This window comes from Melozone crissalis, unplaced genomic scaffold, assembly GCF_028551555.1.
Source record: "Melozone crissalis strain CALT ecotype California unplaced genomic scaffold, PUWL_Pcris_2 ptg000035l_1, whole genome shotgun sequence".
NCBI classification, from domain to species: domain Eukaryota; kingdom Metazoa; phylum Chordata; class Aves; order Passeriformes; family Passerellidae; genus Melozone; species Melozone crissalis.
The window spans coordinates 6,657,622-6,674,367 of NW_026535813.1; the positions used below are offsets into that span (position 1 = coordinate 6,657,622).

General features: G+C 42.7%; 1 protein-coding gene across 2 annotated transcripts in view; it reads left to right on the plus strand.

Moving 5' to 3' along the window:
• Window positions 1–16,746, plus strand: part of LOC128941413 (ceramide transfer protein-like) — a 134,260-nt gene that overhangs the window by 103,564 nt on the left and 13,950 nt on the right. Inside the window, exons 8-11 of one of the 2 annotated variants that reach the window (XM_054283168.1) lie at window positions 13,252–13,344; window positions 14,745–14,831; window positions 15,821–15,913; window positions 16,486–16,560. In XM_054283168.1, coding sequence (XP_054139143.1) covers window positions 13,252–13,344; window positions 14,745–14,831; window positions 15,821–15,913; window positions 16,486–16,560 — 348 coding nt within the window. The remainder of the gene's footprint in view (window positions 1–13,251; window positions 13,345–14,744; window positions 14,832–15,820; window positions 15,914–16,485; window positions 16,561–16,746) is intronic. The other variant, XM_054283167.1, reaches the window with a different exon arrangement.

Sequence of the window (16,746 nt, forward strand, 5' to 3'; positions counted from 1 at the left end):
TCAGGTTGATCATGGATTTATCAAGTCTGATTTCTAGTCTCCAAGGCTGAAGACTGCAGAGCAATTTTGAGCATCCTGTTCTGATGCTCAGCTGCTGTTATATATCCCCTTGGAGCAGCTCTTATTACAGTATCTGCCTACTGTTTTTCCTCTTCCTACTATAGACCATTGTGAAGAATCTGGCTCAGTTTGTTGATGACCTCCTTGGAGGTATTGGAAGGCTACTATTAAGTCCCCCCACAGAAGCCTTCTCTATTCCAGACTGAGCAAACACAGTTCATTCTTGCTGATCACAGTTTGCTTACAGCACGGATGAAGTGATTTTTTTCCTTGTCAGTAGGTTAGTATATGTTATTACAGAACAATATGTTAGTATAGAATTTGGTTTAGATTAGTTGTCATATTTTTCTTCTTCTGTGGGCTAACTTTAAAGCACTTGTTTTCAGCTGTAAGCAGTTAAAAATTCAAATCTAAAATTCACTTTTACTCATACAGAATCACAGAATCATTTAGGTTGGAAAAGACCTTTAAGATCATTGAGTTCAACCTTCGAGCGATCACCACCTTGTCAACTAGACCATGGCATGAAGTGCCACGTCCAGTTGTTTCTTGAACACCTCCAGGGATGGTAATTCCACCACATCCCTGGGCATTCTATTCCATCACTTAACAACCCTTTCCATGAAGAAATTCTTCCTGAGGTTCAACCTGAACCTTTCCTGGTGCAGCTTGAGACTACGTCCTCTTGTCCTGTCACTAGTTGCCTGGGAGAAGAGGCCAACCCCCACCTGGCTACAACCTCCTTTCAGGCAGTTGTAGAGATTGATAAGGTCATCCCTGAGCCTCCTTTTCTCCAGGTTAAGCTCCTTCAGCCTCTTATCATCAGACTTGTGCTCCAGACCCTTCAACAGCTCTGTTGCCCTTCTCTGGACTTGCTCCAGCATCTCAATGTCCTTGTCATGAGGGGTCCAGAACTGGACACAGCAGTTGAGGTGTGGCCTCACCAGGGCCAAGTACAGGAGGACAACCACTTCCCTTGTCCTGCTGGCCACACTATTGTTAATACAGGCCAGGATGGCATTGGCTTTCTTGGCCACCTGGGCACATGCTGGCTCATGTTCAGCTGTTGTTGATCAGCATTCCCAGGTCCTTTTTTGTGCTGGAAAGCTTTTCAGACACTCTTTCTCAAGACTGTAGCACTGCATGAGATTGTTGTGGCCTAAATGCAGGACCCAACACTTGGTCTTGTCAAATCTCATACCACTGGCCTTGGCCCATCAATCCAGCCTGTCCAGATCCCTTAGTAGAGCCTTCCTATCCTTCAGCAGATCAACACTCCCAGCCCAACTTGGGTGAAGTCTGAACTTACTGAGGGTGCACTTGATCTGCTCTTCCAGATCATCAATAAAGATATTAAACAGGACTGGTCCCAATACTGAGCCTTGGGGAACCCCACTAGTGACTAGCTGTCAACTGCATGTGACACTATTTACTATCACACTCACTCAGGGCCTGGACACTCAGCCAGTTTTTAACCCAATTGTCATGGTTTTGGCCTGGCACAGAGCCAGTGCCCCCATGAGAATACCCTCTCCCTGGTGTCTGCTGAGATGTGACCAGGAATAAGCAAAGCAGGCTCCAGCTCAGAAATAAAGAAAACTTTATTAACTAAACTACAAGAAAAGAAGAAAAAATTATAAGGGAAAAGAAAAACAAATGAAAACCTTACAAAAGCACCTTCCTCCTCCCCCCCACCAAAATTTCCCAATGCAATACATTCCCTCAAATCACCAACTCTCAGTCCGGCACCACCCTTTAGAATACTCAATCCTTAGTTCATGAAGAGGAGAGGAGTCCTTCTTGCACCATAGGCTTCCCCTGGAAACACGTTGAAACCTCGTGTGCTTCCATGTCACTCAGCACCGCCCAGAAAGTCCTTTTGCCATCGTGACATCTTCCTTCCATGCCTAGTGCTCTCACCACTGTGCATGGACCAGAGCTGCTTCTAGGGTTGTCTTACAAGGATGCCTTGTCTCACTCCAAAAAAGGCACAGTGTCTCCTTCGGGACATCTGCCCCCCCCATTTTTCCACCCCCTGGGGCCGAGGGGTGCCCACACTGAACCCTCCTGGTTCTGAGGCACTGCCTCCCCCTAAATGCAGTATCTGTGTCACAGGAATAAAAATGGTTCAGTCTATGGCCATGCAAGAAAAGTCCAGCCAAAAGGCCACTCCGTCATCTCTCCCCCCACTCAGCCAGTCTTCTCCACTTCCCTCGGGCCTAGTCCTTGTTATCTCATCTCTTATCTCTCTTCTTATTCAGCTCCAGGAGGATCAGCATTTTGCAAGGTCTCAATCATGTAAAAAAAGGGTTAAAAAAAAATTTCAGGCTCTGCCTGTCCCAGAGCTCTGGAACTCCCCCGCTGCCCTGCTGGGCACCTTCTCGCCCGCACTCCCCCCTTCTCCTCCTGGGCCGGCCGCTATCAAATTCAGCCGCCAGCTCTCCCTCTCTCTCTCCTGGGGGGGGGGGGGGGGGGGGGTGGCTGCCCCATGTCTCTTGGTGCTCTTCCACCCTTCCATCCTCAAGGGCCTCCTCACTCCCCCCATCTCTGTCCAGGCCCAGGCCTACCGCATGGCTGCCCCTCCCCCGCCCAGCAGCAGCAGCTGGACGGGGGAGGGAGATCCGACCTCTTTGCTTCGAAGTCCCAAGAGAGACTCCCAGGGCCGAAGCTCTGGTTTTTAACCCCTATGTGTTCTCAGAGGTGTGTCCAAACCCCACTGGCCACATCAGGTGCCAATATCAAAATCTGAGCACCCATTGGTTTGACCACAGCATCCCAGAATTCCCACTTCTTCCTGGTCAAACCAGCACACCAATGAAGAGTGTATCTGTCCATACCATGGTCTGCCAGCTTTTCCAGGAGAATTCTATGGGAGACAGTATCAAAGACTTTGCTAAAGTCCAGGTAGACAACATCCACAGCCTTCTTCTCATCCACTAGGTGGGTCACCTGGTCATAAAAGTAAAACAAGTTGATCAGGCAGGACCTGCCTTTCCTAAATCCATCCTGGCTAGGTCTGATCCCTTGGTTGTCCTCTATACACCATGTGATTGCATTCAAGATGATTTGTTCCATAACCTTGCCAGACATTGAGGTCAGGGTGACAGGCCTGTAGTCTCCCAAATCCTCCTTCTGACCCTTCTTGTGGATGGGCATCACATTGGCCAACCTCCAGTCATCTGGGACCTCCCCAGTGAGACAGGACTGATGATAAATGATGGACATTGGTTTGGCGAGCTCTTCTGACAGCTCCTTCAGCACCCTCAGATGAATTCCATCTGGTCCCATAGAGTGAGTGTCTTAAGTGGCTCAGCAGGTTGCTAACTGCTTCCTCCTGAATTACAAGGGGGCTATTCTGCTCCCCATCTCTGTCTTACCAGCTCAGGGTGCCAGTTGCCCTAAAGGTAACTGGTTTTACTGTTGAAGACTGAGGCAAAGAAGGTGCTAAGTACCTCAGCCTTTTCATCATCCTTGGTGACTATATTCCTCCCCCATGAACAATAAAAAGATGGAGAATTTCCTTGGTGCTCTTTTTGTTGCTAATGTATTTATGAAAACCTTTTTTATTATCTTTCACAGAAGTAGCCAGATTGAGTTCTGTTTAAGTTTTTGCCTTTCTTATTTTCTCTCTGTGTAACCTAATGACATCCTTGTACTCTTCCTGAGTTGCCTGCCCTTCTTCCAAATGTCATAAACCTTTCTTCCCTGAGTTTCTGTAAAAGATCCCCATTCAGCAAGGCTGGTCTTCCCTGACAGCTCATCTTTCAGCACACAGGGACAGACTGCTCCTGAGCCTTTAAGATTTCTTTCTTAAAGTATGTCCAGCCTTCCTGGACCCCTTTGTTATTAAGGACTGTTCACCAGGGGACTTTTTTGAAACAGTGTCCTGAACAGGCCGAAGTCCGCCCTCCAGAAGTCCAGGGTAGAGGTTTTGTTGTCGCCCCTCCTTACTTCACCAAGTATTGAAAACTCTATCATATCATGGTCACTGTGCTCAAGACAGCCTCTGACCACCATATTTCCAGGCAGCCCATCTCTGTTTGTAAATTATTGGAATATATATCACACTGCAACAGTAAATAGCAGGTCTAGTGGGCCCCCACCCCCGGTAGACTTGTCACCAAATTTTCCGAAATATCAGAATAAGACTCCTTAACATGAATGTGGTGTTAAAGAAGGCATCATTTATTCAGGCTTGAGGTCCCACAGGGGATACTCCTAACCCTATGCAGACATGATTTTACAAGTGTTGCTTATATACAGTCACTACAATTCACCCATTACCATAAAACCCACCCCAAGTTCCCAGGTTCAGTCCTTGTTTTGTCTGTCACTACAGTCTTGAGCCAGATGTCGTCTTCTTATCTTCCAACCGTCCTTGCTGGGAAAGCAGTTTTTGCATGCCTTGTTTTGCTACTAAAAGTTCACAGGCACAGTAAAAATTGAATTAATCCTTTTGGTATCAGACTCACTTACCAGGGCTGTCAGGAAGTTCTCTTCCACATACTCCAAGAACATCCTAGAGTGCCTCCTCTCTGCTGTGGTGAGTTTCCAGCACACATCTGGCAAGTTAAAGTCTCCCAGAAGAACAAGGGTTGATGATCGTGAAACATCAGAGCCACTTATAGACTAGTTTATCTGCCTCTTCATCTTGGTTGGGTGTTCTATGCCAGACTCCCACCAGGATATCTGCCTTGTGAGCCTTCACCCTGATTTTTACTCATAGGCACTCCTACTGCATAAGTAAATATGTTTTAAAGGGGGTCACTTGGAGATTTAAAATTTCTCTGCCTTGGTAGACATGCAACTTTGTCACACTTGTCAGTGAAACTTTCTGGGGATTACAGCACATTGATGGTGATGTACTATAATTCTAATATAAAATAACCTTTTTGTTTGGATTCCTCTAATTCCTAGCTTATTAGATGAGGAGATTTTGATTGAAATAAATAGTATAAAATTGTGGTGGATCTGCCTTGGCAAATAGCCAAATGACTAACTGCTCACTTAGCATCCCATTGTCACCATTGAGTCAGAAATGACACAGAGTCAGATCAGAAGGCAAAAGCTAAAAAGCAGCCCATTTAGTCAATCCTCTCCTTTTTATACCTTGGTTCACTGCAGGTGGACCTGATTGGTCATTTAATCAACACATTTCACATGATTGGCTAATTAAGGAGATACCCATCTGTAAACAGGTCCCCCTTTTTGTTTAAAGGAGGAGGCAGTGTTTGTAATCCTCTGTGGGGCCCCTTGCAGAAAGGAGAACAAACACAGCTTCAGAGATTCCTCTAGTAGTTGCCAGTTACCAATCAGAACCTCAATTGGACACTGACTTAGAATGGTCAAAGAGATTTCCAACATATTTACCAACATCAAGTCTTGTGGTTCCCTCTTACAAGAAATACACTATTAATCTTAAAATCAGTTATCTGTTCTAATACAGTAACCATACTAATTCTAATACAGTAATCAAACATTGTTAGTCTGTTCAAAGAACTGGCAGTCTAACTTGTCAACAACCCTTTTCCAGAAACAAAGAAAAGACAGAATGTTCATTCCCCACTCGTGGAGAGGCCATCTGATTGATGGTCGGCATCTTGATCATTGTTCAAAGGTTGCCTGTTGGCCACATTCTGTTTTGGTGCCACAAGTCGGGGTGAACACACCTCGCAGGTATCCACCATACCCCAGTATCTATGGAAACACATCCATACCTGCAGCCCCAAGTGATAAGGTTGCACGGGCCCTCCCACTTATTAGTGGTCAGGTCCCATATCCAGACTTTTGCTAAAGGCAGGTGCATCTCACCTGAAGAGTGAAACAAGAGAAAATTATATAAAATGACAGGATTGTTTGAATTTTGTGGCACTGTAAGATGATTGATTGTATATGGAGTTTTTTCCAAGTGACTGTGTGGAGTTTCTTCAGGCATTCCCCTTTTTTGTTTATCCAGAACATGTTTTACAGTACCATGAGTGTGTTCAACAATGGCCTGGCCCATTGGAGAATGCAGGATACCAAGTTTGTGTGAGACTCCCCATAAGCACAAAGACTGCTGCATCTTCTGTGAGATGTAGGCGGGGCCATTATCAGTTTTCACAGAAGAAGGTATTCTCAAAATTGCAAAAACCATTCTCCAATGGGCAATCATGTCGCGACCCTTTTCTCCACTGTGAGCAGATGCCCATATAGCAGGGGAGAAGGTGTCAATAGACACGTGCACATACTTGACATGGCCAAATTCAGTGATGTCAGTAACATCTGTTTGTCAAAGCTGGAAGGCTCTTAGGCCTCTGGGGTTCACCCCTGCTGGTAAAGGTGCAGAAAGTCCGTGACAGTCAGCATAGGAACTGACAGTGTCACGAGCCTCAATTGGCGTTAACTGAAACTGTTTCTGCAGAGTATGTGCACTTTGATGGAAAAAATCATGTGGCACTTTGACTTGTGCAATTTTGTCGGGCTGAGGCACTACCCATGCAGAGTTAGCTAACCTGTCAGCCCTGGCATTACCTTCTGCTATGAAACCTGGTAAATTGGTGTGACTCCGAATGTGCAAGATGTAATACAAATGAACTCGGGTCTGAATTGCACACCACGCGGCTTTCAATAACTGAAACAAAACTGCATTATTGACTTCCTTCAGAAGTGAACAATCCAAATGTTTGGTTATATCTGTGACATAGGCAGAATCAGTGACCAAGTTCAGAGGCACTTAACATTTCTGGAATGCCATGGCAACAGCCTTTAACTCAACCAGTTGGGCCAAGCCTCACTCATGGCCTTCCAGCACTTGCCATTCAGATTCATCCTTCCAAGTAACAACGGCTTTCCCCATTTTTCCAGAACCATCAGTAAAGACGGTGAGTCCTTGCACCAGCACTTGACTACTTTTTGGCCGCAAAGACAGATTGATTGATTTTGCCAACTGCAGTAACTTAGGACTGGGCAGATGATAGGCAATCTGCCCTGAAAAGTTTTGCAGCGCACTTTGCAAAGGAGCACTGTTAATGAAGCTCCATTCAAAGTCTTCCCATTGTACTGGAAGAATAATTTTTGTGGGATCTGCTGCCATTAATTGCAAATCAAATGAGCAATCAATTCAAATAACGTGGGTGCTGTCTTTTTTGGTTGATGGGGCAAGAAGACCCATTCCAAGATGTGCAAGGGATCAGATCATTTGTCACTCCATTGGCCAATGATACCTGTAGGATGAAAATCTGGATTGATAATGAAGACAGTGATATCAATGGAAGGATCTACTCGATGAACCTGACAAGCAGAAACAGCTTGTTGGACTTCCTCCAGCGCTTGTCACACCTCAGGAGTCAATTTTCAAGGTGATCTCAGGTCAGGATTCCCCCTTAGAATATCATATAGCGGGGACAATTGTTTTGCGGTTAGTCCCAAATAAGGACGCAACCAACTGATGACACTGAGCAATTTCTGGGCATCATTCAGAGTCTTAATAGAATCCAAAATTGCACCTCTTGATGCTGAATGGTTTGGTCCAGAATTTTGACTCCCAGATATTTCCAAGGAGGATGCTCTTGAACCTTCTCCAGAGCCACTTGCAGCCCATAAGAATGCAGAGCAGCAAACAGCTGAGGCTGTATCCTCAGCAACTCATGCTGGGTGGATGCTGCCACCAGGATGTTGTCCATGTAGTGATAGTAATATGCATCAGGAAACTGCTTGCAGACTCTGGACAAGGCCCGAGCCACATACCATTGACAAATAGTCAGGCTGTTTCTACAGCCCTGCAGCAAAACTTTCCATTGATATCTCTGCACAGGTTCAGCATTGTTAATTGCAGACACAGTAAAGGCAAACTCTGGTTTGTCATCAGGACGCAAAGGAATTGTGAAAAAACCATCCTTCAGATCAATGATCAAGATTTCCCATCCCATAGGGAGCATGGTGGGTGAGGGCATACCAGGCTGCAATGTCCCCATGCTTTTCATCACCGCATTAATTTTCCAGAGGTCCTGTAACAGCCTCCATTTCCCAGATTTTTTCTTTTTCACAAAGACAGGAGTATTCCAGGGACTAGTGGAAGGCTCAATGTGTCCCTGTTGAAGTTGTTCCTGGACCAATTTTTCTTTTGTCAGGGGCCACTGGTTTTCCCAGATGGGTCTTTCCACCAGCCACTGTAAAGGCAGCATAGGATATTTTCCGCCCTTCAGTACAGTGGCCCCAATTAAAAATCTGTCTCAATTCGTACCCCCCAGGCTGCCAATACATCCCGCCCCCAGAGATTGATTGGAGCTGAGTGACATAGGGCCAAACTGCAGCTGTCTGCCCATCCATGTTTTTGATCAGCACAGACCATTTGGCTTACAAAGGTCTTCATTGCACCCCCCAACCCTTGGATGGCTGACTCTATGGAAAACAAAGGCCATGTAGGAGGTCACGCAGATAAGGAGATGGCTGTCAAATCAGCCCCTGTGTCAATCAAACCTCGAAGCCAGATCTATGGTGAGCTGGCACCCAGTAGAATCAGGGTGCATGTCATCTGTGGTCACTGAGCAGAAATATCTGCAGATCAGAAGACTTGGGGAGGTCCTGTGGATTCTAAGCCACCATCCCCATGAGTCCACTGGTCAGCCCTGGGGACACATGACTGAAAAGGCACAAGTTGAGCAATCTGAGTCCCTGCTGCAATAGTGACAGAGGGAGGTGGGTGTGGAAACCGTGGCACAAATTTGATCTGTAAAGTCAGCCAATGACACCTGGGTGCACAAAGATTCCTTGGAGGGTGGCACTAGATCTTCCCACAAGCAGTGTGCTCAGTCCTTGCCCTAAAGGTCCAAACACATCCAAAAGAACCTTATGTACAGGACAGGATTCTAAAATGACTGCGGTTACAGTATGTACATACACCCCAGCTGAGCCATGGGTGCTGCCCCTGAGCTGGCTGAGCAAGCCTGTGCCAGTACCATGCCCCGGGGAATCACTTGTGTCAGAGCACATTTCCTCTGTGCGCTCATCTTCCCGTTTCCCAGGCCTACGAAAAGCTGGCCATTGGCATGATATTTAGACTTACATTGGTTTGCAAAATGAACTGCCTTTAAGCACTTAAAACACAAGAAATTGGTATTAATTTCTGTCTGCTTGTGTGTTTCCTGTTTTGTCCTGCCCTTATTTTTTCCTTTTTTCTATTGTCTGTTCCCCGAGGATGACTGGCCTGGCCGTAAGGCAGCCACCAGAGCAGACATTTTGTAGTCTACAGTACCTACTTTGGAACATGCTTGGACCATGTCTGTTAGCGTTGGGTCACCTGGAAGAGCATCTGTGATCTCCTGACAATCGTTGTTTGCGTTGTCCCTTGCTAACTGTTTGCATAAAAGCTGCCTCAAGTTATCGTCCTCAACTTGTTTCTCCAGGGCTGCTGCAAGTTTCTCAACAAATGGTAGAAATGGTTCTTTTATTCCTTGAGTTATTGTCACATATTGTGGCTTGGGAGCAGCCACTTCTATAGTTTTTAACAATAGTAAAAACCCTACCCTTTGACTCTGCTCAAGAACGGCAGGGTCCCAGGTAGCCTGAAGATCAGGATTGGAAAAGGCATGTTCTCCCATGAGAACATCCACCCCCATGTAATACTTAGGATCCCTCTGAGGCACTTGCATGTTCTCTGTTGCAATCCTTTGAGCGACCTGCCTCCAATTGTCCTGAAAAACTTTAAATTGCACAGGTTGGAACAATACTTGACCTATACGTCTAATATCAAATGGAGCAAGTAGGTCTGTGTTTAGCATGCTGATAACTTGCATAACTTGTGTAGAACCAAGGCCATATTTTGCTTTCTCTCTCTCTCTGACCAGACTGTCATATCCACACCCTATCCAGAAGGACTGGAGTGTGTGTGTGGGGGAGAAACAGGATGAGAAAGCTCACAAGTCAAGAGAAAGACAGGAAGATTGCTTATGAGTTTTTATCCTGGCAGAAAATCTGTTGCTGATTAAAATAGGTACAGTTAGTAGGAAACAAAAAGACAAACACTAAAACATCTTTCTTCCCCCATTTCCCAGGCTCAACTTCACTCTTTAACTGCAGGCTCCTCTACACCCCTGCTTTCTAGCCCCAAGGAATGCAGTGTGGTGGGGGTGGGGGGGGTGGGGAATGGATGGTTGGATGTCAATCCAAAACACTTAGTCTATGCCACTTCTCACACTTTTCCCCTGCTCCAGCACAGGTCCTTTTCAGGGCTGTAGTCCTCTGGGAAAACTAATTTTCATTGGGAGTCCTCCATGGAACATGGTTCCTTTAGGAAATGTCCCTCTGCTCTAGCGTGAGGTCCTTCATGGACTACAGTGTGGATATATTCTCTGCCCTGGAACTCCTCCTCATCATTCTCTTCTGGCCTTGGCATTCTCTCTGTTTCTCCCTTTTTGTTCCCTCTCCTCTCTCCCAGGGCTGTTTTTTGCTCTTAAATACATTTTCACAGATATTCCATGCATGTGGTGGATGGGCTCAGCTATGTCTTGTGGTGGGTCTGTTTTGGAGCCTGTTTGACACAGGATAGCCCTTGGCCACCTTCCTCATATGCCACTCCTGCAGCCCCTCACAACCAACACCTTGACACCTACACCCTGCACAAGATTTTAAAAATGGCAGTTGAATATATTCAGACTTTTGCTAACACTATTTATTCCACTTCAGTTGTAGGCCTTGTTTTGTTTTGGGTTTTTTTGCCTTGTTTTACTGACTAAACATGGCTCTGTAAAAGTCTCTTCTATAACTATGAGCCTGAGCAACAAATAATTACTCTGTTGTCTGATAAATAGATGTACGAGGAAAATGATGTTGATATGTGTACTCTTGGGTTTCTTGGATAGGTGCTTATGTTGCTCTGAAAAAGAAATAAATATTAGAAGATGATAAAATTCAGAATGTTTTCTCTGAGAAGTTAAAGGGGAAAATTATATTAAATTGGGCAGTCATTCGTGTGTGTAATATCTGGGAGGTTTTTAAAGCTCTTGTAAGTCTGTTCAGCATCTGTAAAAGACCAGCTAGAAGAACTGAAAGGTGCAGCATCAGATTTGTCCTTTTGTATCAGCAGATTGACTATGCAGGCTCTGTGCTGTGCAGGTGTGTCAGTAAAAACAAGATCTCTGTCAGTGGCTAAAAGCAATGAGTGTTTTACAAGTTGTCTAAGTACCATTGTAATCCAGCTTTCTCTCCTTCCTTCTCCAGCCTTGGCACTTCACTAGCTTCAGAACCATGTTTTACTTGGTAGCAAAACACAAATATGTATAGTGAGGGTCCTGTTACATCACAAAACTATATAGCCTCCATCTTGCAGAGGGACAGTTTAGTCTTCTCTGCCTTTGAGGGAGTTGACAGCTCCTCTCAATTTAGTGTTGCCTGAAAACTTGTTCAGTATATCATTTAGTCCTGCATTCAAGTTGTTTATGAATATGTTAAAGAGAACTGTCCCTAAAATGAAGCCCTGTGGAATGCCACTTGTGACTGGTCAGCAGCCTCGTGTAACCTCATTTAGTACAAGCCAGTGTGTGATGTGTTTATCCAGTTGTGTGCTGGACATTTTATCCAGAAGGATACTGTGAGAAAGAGTATCAAAAGCTTTATTGAAATTCCAAAAAATTGCATCAACTGGTTTCCTCTGATCAACTAGGTGGGTTACCTTGTCATAAAAGGAAATTAAGTTTGACAAGCAGGACATTCCCCTCATGAACCTCTGCTGGCTGTGATCAGTGACTGCATTGTCCTTCAGGTGATTTTCAATAACTCTCTGTCCTGGTTTAGGGCGAATTTGGGAGAAAACCTCCAAAAGGGGACCCTCCAGAAAGCAAACTCACGCATCTCCTCCCTCCACCTTGTTCAGGAATAAATTTCCTCATAGAGAAGTGGAAAAAAACTGTTTATTTAACAGGCCAAGAACTCCCCAGCACACAAAATGAACAATACCGGATGACAAAACTCATTCACTGCTCTGAAAAGATGACAAATTCAGAAAGTCTCTCTGGTGGGTGGTCACTCTGTTATCAGTCCCTCCAGTGCTAGGAAAGGCTGCAGAGTAGGTCCCGGCAGGCTACAAAGTGTGAGCTCTTAGTGTTTCTGTGGGTCCTGGTCTGGAGCAGGTTTGAATGGTTCCAAGAAAAGGGAAAGAAAAACAGTCCAGGGAAAGCTCAGATTGCCTCAGCTAGCTAAACTAACTAACTAAAAAGCAAAAAGAGCACGGTTGTAAATTTGCTGGTTTCTCTGGGGCCAGGTCCGATCTGGCTAGCTATGGATCCTTGGCCCATTGCAGCCTTTACAAAGACAGAGTAAAAGACTGGAGGTGCTCTTCTCCTCTCGGGACTAACAATCCCACACCTTTATTGTAAAATTACTCCAGGGGATCCTAGATGGGAAGGAGGTGGTGTCCCAGGAGTAAAAGAGAGGGAATACCTCATGGTAGGAGACTTTTAAACCTGGGGGAATGGGGGGCAGAGGAAGAGGACCACAACCAATGGGATACAATTTAGGAGGGGGCAAGGGGAGGAGTAAACCTGGGACAAACCACTACCACCGGGGCTTGGGGGGGGGGGGGGGAAGACCGTGTGATCAGTGCAGATTATCAAACACCCCGTGCAAAAACAACAACTAAATAAACTATTTAGTGCAACACAGCACGTGGTGTTCTGCCCCGTCTGTGCCCAGACAACAACAGTGTTCCAGTAGACTGTGGAGGAGTGAGTCTATTTCTTGATAACAAAACTCTGGGCTTCTTCTCCCTGCCTTCGCTCTCAGCCAGTCTTGAAAGCACAGAATATAATATCCAGCATAAACAGAACATACGATTGGGGATACAAGCATCATAACATCACCCTAGGACACTCCCAGAATATTCTTCATAACATTTCAGGCACTGAAGTGGGACTGACCCTCAACAAACCATGAATAGCTATGATTAAACTAGATACCAGATTTTTCTTGCTGAGCTAGTTTATTCCATGTGATTTAAAGAAGTTATGCACGAGGTAGCTAGCTCCCTGAGCTTTGTATTATATATGCATCTATAAGGGCACATATAATGCATGAATTCAAATAAAATCAGAAAATCAGCACCTCTGCAATTGTTCCTTGGGAATAAAACTTAGACTGATCATTCCATTTATTATCATACTGACTATTATCAGTCAATATATTCTTGCTGCTTTAAATGATCATGTAATTTTACAGGAAATAGAGAAAAGGAGAAGAATTGAAGAAGCATACAAAAATGCTGTGACAAAGCTGAAGAAAAAGTCCCACTTCGGAGGGCCAGACTATGAGGTACAAATTCTGCTTTTGAAATTTTAAAAAATGCTAAGGCTTTTGAAGATTAGTTTGTTTCTCAACTGAGTGTGTATGTAAATCAAGGTCTTTGTGCAATGCGTTCATGCCACTTTTTCTGCCTTGGAAACTGAAACTAAATGAAGAATCAAAATCCTTCAGTGTTTTGAGAATAGAAGTCTGTCCTCACCTCAAGTTTCCTATTCTACTTTTGTCTAAAGCATTTTGTTTACATCTATTTTTGCTAACTTTTTAATCATTTTTCTTGCACATTTTATACCGCTCATTTGAAAGTTGTGTACTCTTACATTTTAATCAGCCAGTTGTCTAGATATGTAATGCAAATATGAAAGTCCTGACTGCAGAGGCAGTCCTAGAATGTGAAGTTTAGTTTGAATTTATTTTTAACTTGTCACTGCCACTTGAAATGTGTTGATAAATTAAATTATTTTAGGCTCTGCTTCATCTGTTAAATGGCATATGTTATCAACTTCCTCCTCAGTTTGGATATTTAATTAAAGTCTGAGTCTCTTAAACTGCCTTCTGAACAATAATGTAAAGTAATGCACCTATAAAGCAGTTTGCATAATTTTTAAGAACTCGATTCTTTTATTTACATTAATTAAGCAGGTTTCTACTTACAAATCATAGCCTGAGAAATAGCATTAATATGTTGAGATATTTAAAAGGTATTTGAGCTTATGTTCTCTGTTGTGGCTGAGGCACTGTAAAAGAAAAGAATGGATAGGAAGTTGGACTTTGTCTACCTGGTTATGAACTCAAATGCTTCTCCCAGATATCCCTGATGTAAAGTAGATTTTTGAAATTTTCTGGACTAGTTTGTTTTACAGTACAACAAAAGCAGTAAACCTAGTTTTCCTAAATTATCATTTTACTTAGTAGACACAAGTTTTTAATAATTGAATCAACTCTACCTGCTGTTTATTGTTAAACTGTTCTTTCCAAGAATTCTCAGTAGTGATCCACAGGATTTTGTCTTGTTGTGCTTTGAGCACATATCTGAAATCCACCCTAAGGCAGTGGAATACTTGGAAGCAGTCTAAATACACAATTATGTTAATATATTTACTTATGTACGGTAAATATTTTAAAGAGAAGATATTTGTTAATTAAAGCCTAAATCTCATATCAAAGCATATTGACACTGTTACTCAGTCTTTGGTTTCCTGGGGTTTTTGCTTGTTTATTTAAGTATCCCTAAATTGTACTTAAAGGAAATAACTTCCTTTAACAAGTAGAGTTTTCAGATGAATTCCAATATATGAATATTGGTGAAAATATTTATACGCATAATATATAAATAGTATTTCTAATATTGAACTTAAGTGGAGCTCTCATGTCTCCAAAATCTTGAACTAGTTTTGTTTCTTATGCTCTAGGAGGGTCCTAATAGTCTGATTAATGAAGAAGAATTCTTTGATGCTGTTGAAGCTGCTCTTGATAGACAGGATAAAATGGAAGAACAGGTATTAATAGTTGAAAAATGTGTTAATGATGGGCACTTCATGGAAGACTTCTGTGACTTAATCAGTCCTGGGGAGCATCTCCTGAAACTCTAGATATTTTAGATTGACACTTATAAGTGGGATTCACTTTACAATATTTACAATTAAATATCATTGTTTAACACTAATTTTGAGAAAGTGATTTGACAGCTTGCATAGAAAGGGATAGTATAAGTGTTAAGCTAATTGATTGTCTCTAGTTTCTAACTCCTAAATAAATTTATTAGTCCTGTATAAAACTTATCTTTATATATAACTGATGCCCTGGGTAAATAAGAATATCTAATGATGCAGCTATTTCTCAAAACCTAATTATTGCTCTGAAGTTTCTTTTGACTGTAGCAGTATGTGAAATAGGAAAGACATAGTTCTATTGGTGTTTGGTCTTGTTTAAAAATTGTGTAGGCTCTGGCTATTTCTCTAACTCATTTCTTGAATACTCTTCAGTGACAAGGATCAAAAAAGGATGTGTGTGAGGAAATATATGGAATCTGAGAAAATATAGTAGTTTATAAAATGAGAGGGAATAATAAAGTGATGCCTCCTTTGTCGTAAAATGTTTTTGCTTATGAATATAGTGAATACAATGACTTGGTTAAGAATTATAAGACTGCCTAGTGGAAATATAGTACCCAACAGAGTTTATCTATGTTGGGGTCTCTTAGAAGAAGGTAAAAATTTTTAGTTTCTGTAGTACTACTACATGGATGCAACATCTGTGATGATGCCAATCTATTTTGCTTAACCTGGAAATATACCTTGAAGTATAGATAAATGGGTGATTCAATATCCAGGCCCGTTTGCTTCCTGAGAACTCAAGCAGGACCACAACTTCATGTCTGTCATGGACAGCATTAGTTGTAGCCACTATAAAGTTTGAAGGTACCTCAGCCTTTCATAGTCCATCCATTAGCAGCTGACTACCAATAATGAAAGTTATTTTGTTGCAGTCCCAAAGTGAAAAGGTCAGATTATACTGGCCAATATCCTTACCTCCCGGAGATGCATATTCTGCTGTGGGGACTCATAGATTTGTCCAAAAGGTAAGATATTTCTCGTGATCTCCTCTGTATAATTGGCTGACTTGTATTTGTATATACTATTTTATATGGATAGGTAAGATTTTTTTAGATGTTTCTAGAATAACTTTAAGTGGTTTACTCATTTTTAATTGAAGTAGCTGGAATTGGAAAAGGACTATTTTCTGTCTTGGCTAAAAAAAATCCTGATTTCAGTATCTATCCAGAATACTCTTGATTTGTATCAAGCTTGTCAGTTAGAGATTATAAAGAAAAAAACAACAACTTGCTAACCTAGGTGTGATTAAGATACTTTCACCAAAATTAATTTAATTGGTAGAAAAAAAAATACAGTCTCTTGCATTAGGATCAATTGACTTCTTTTAGAGTTACTTGAAACACGATGCCTTTTTTAGGGCTATACTGGGAGCATAATACATCATAGGTGTTTGAAATCAGTATTTGCCACTGTGCTTGCTTCTTATGGTGCTTTTGTTTTCATTTTCTTCATTATCTTGTGCTTGCAAGTTGGTACTGAATGCTCTGTTGTGCCTTTGTTCTGATTACTTGGTTTTTTCTTTGTCTGTCTCTGGTAGCTCTATAGTCGCTCTTCCTCCATGTCTTCCATTGATCTAGTCAGTGCCTTTGATGTTCACAGATTCAGCACCCAGGTACTGTATTAATATGTAGAGTGGGGGTTGTGTATCTTTGCTGCATTTCATCCTCTTCTCTAGAACCTGGGTTTGTTGCTACATAAATCACTGTTTACTCTAAACTAGTATGTTGAGACAAAAAAAAAAAGTATCAATTTCTATACTAAATGATTGGTTTTTTACATTCTGCTTGCATGCATATCA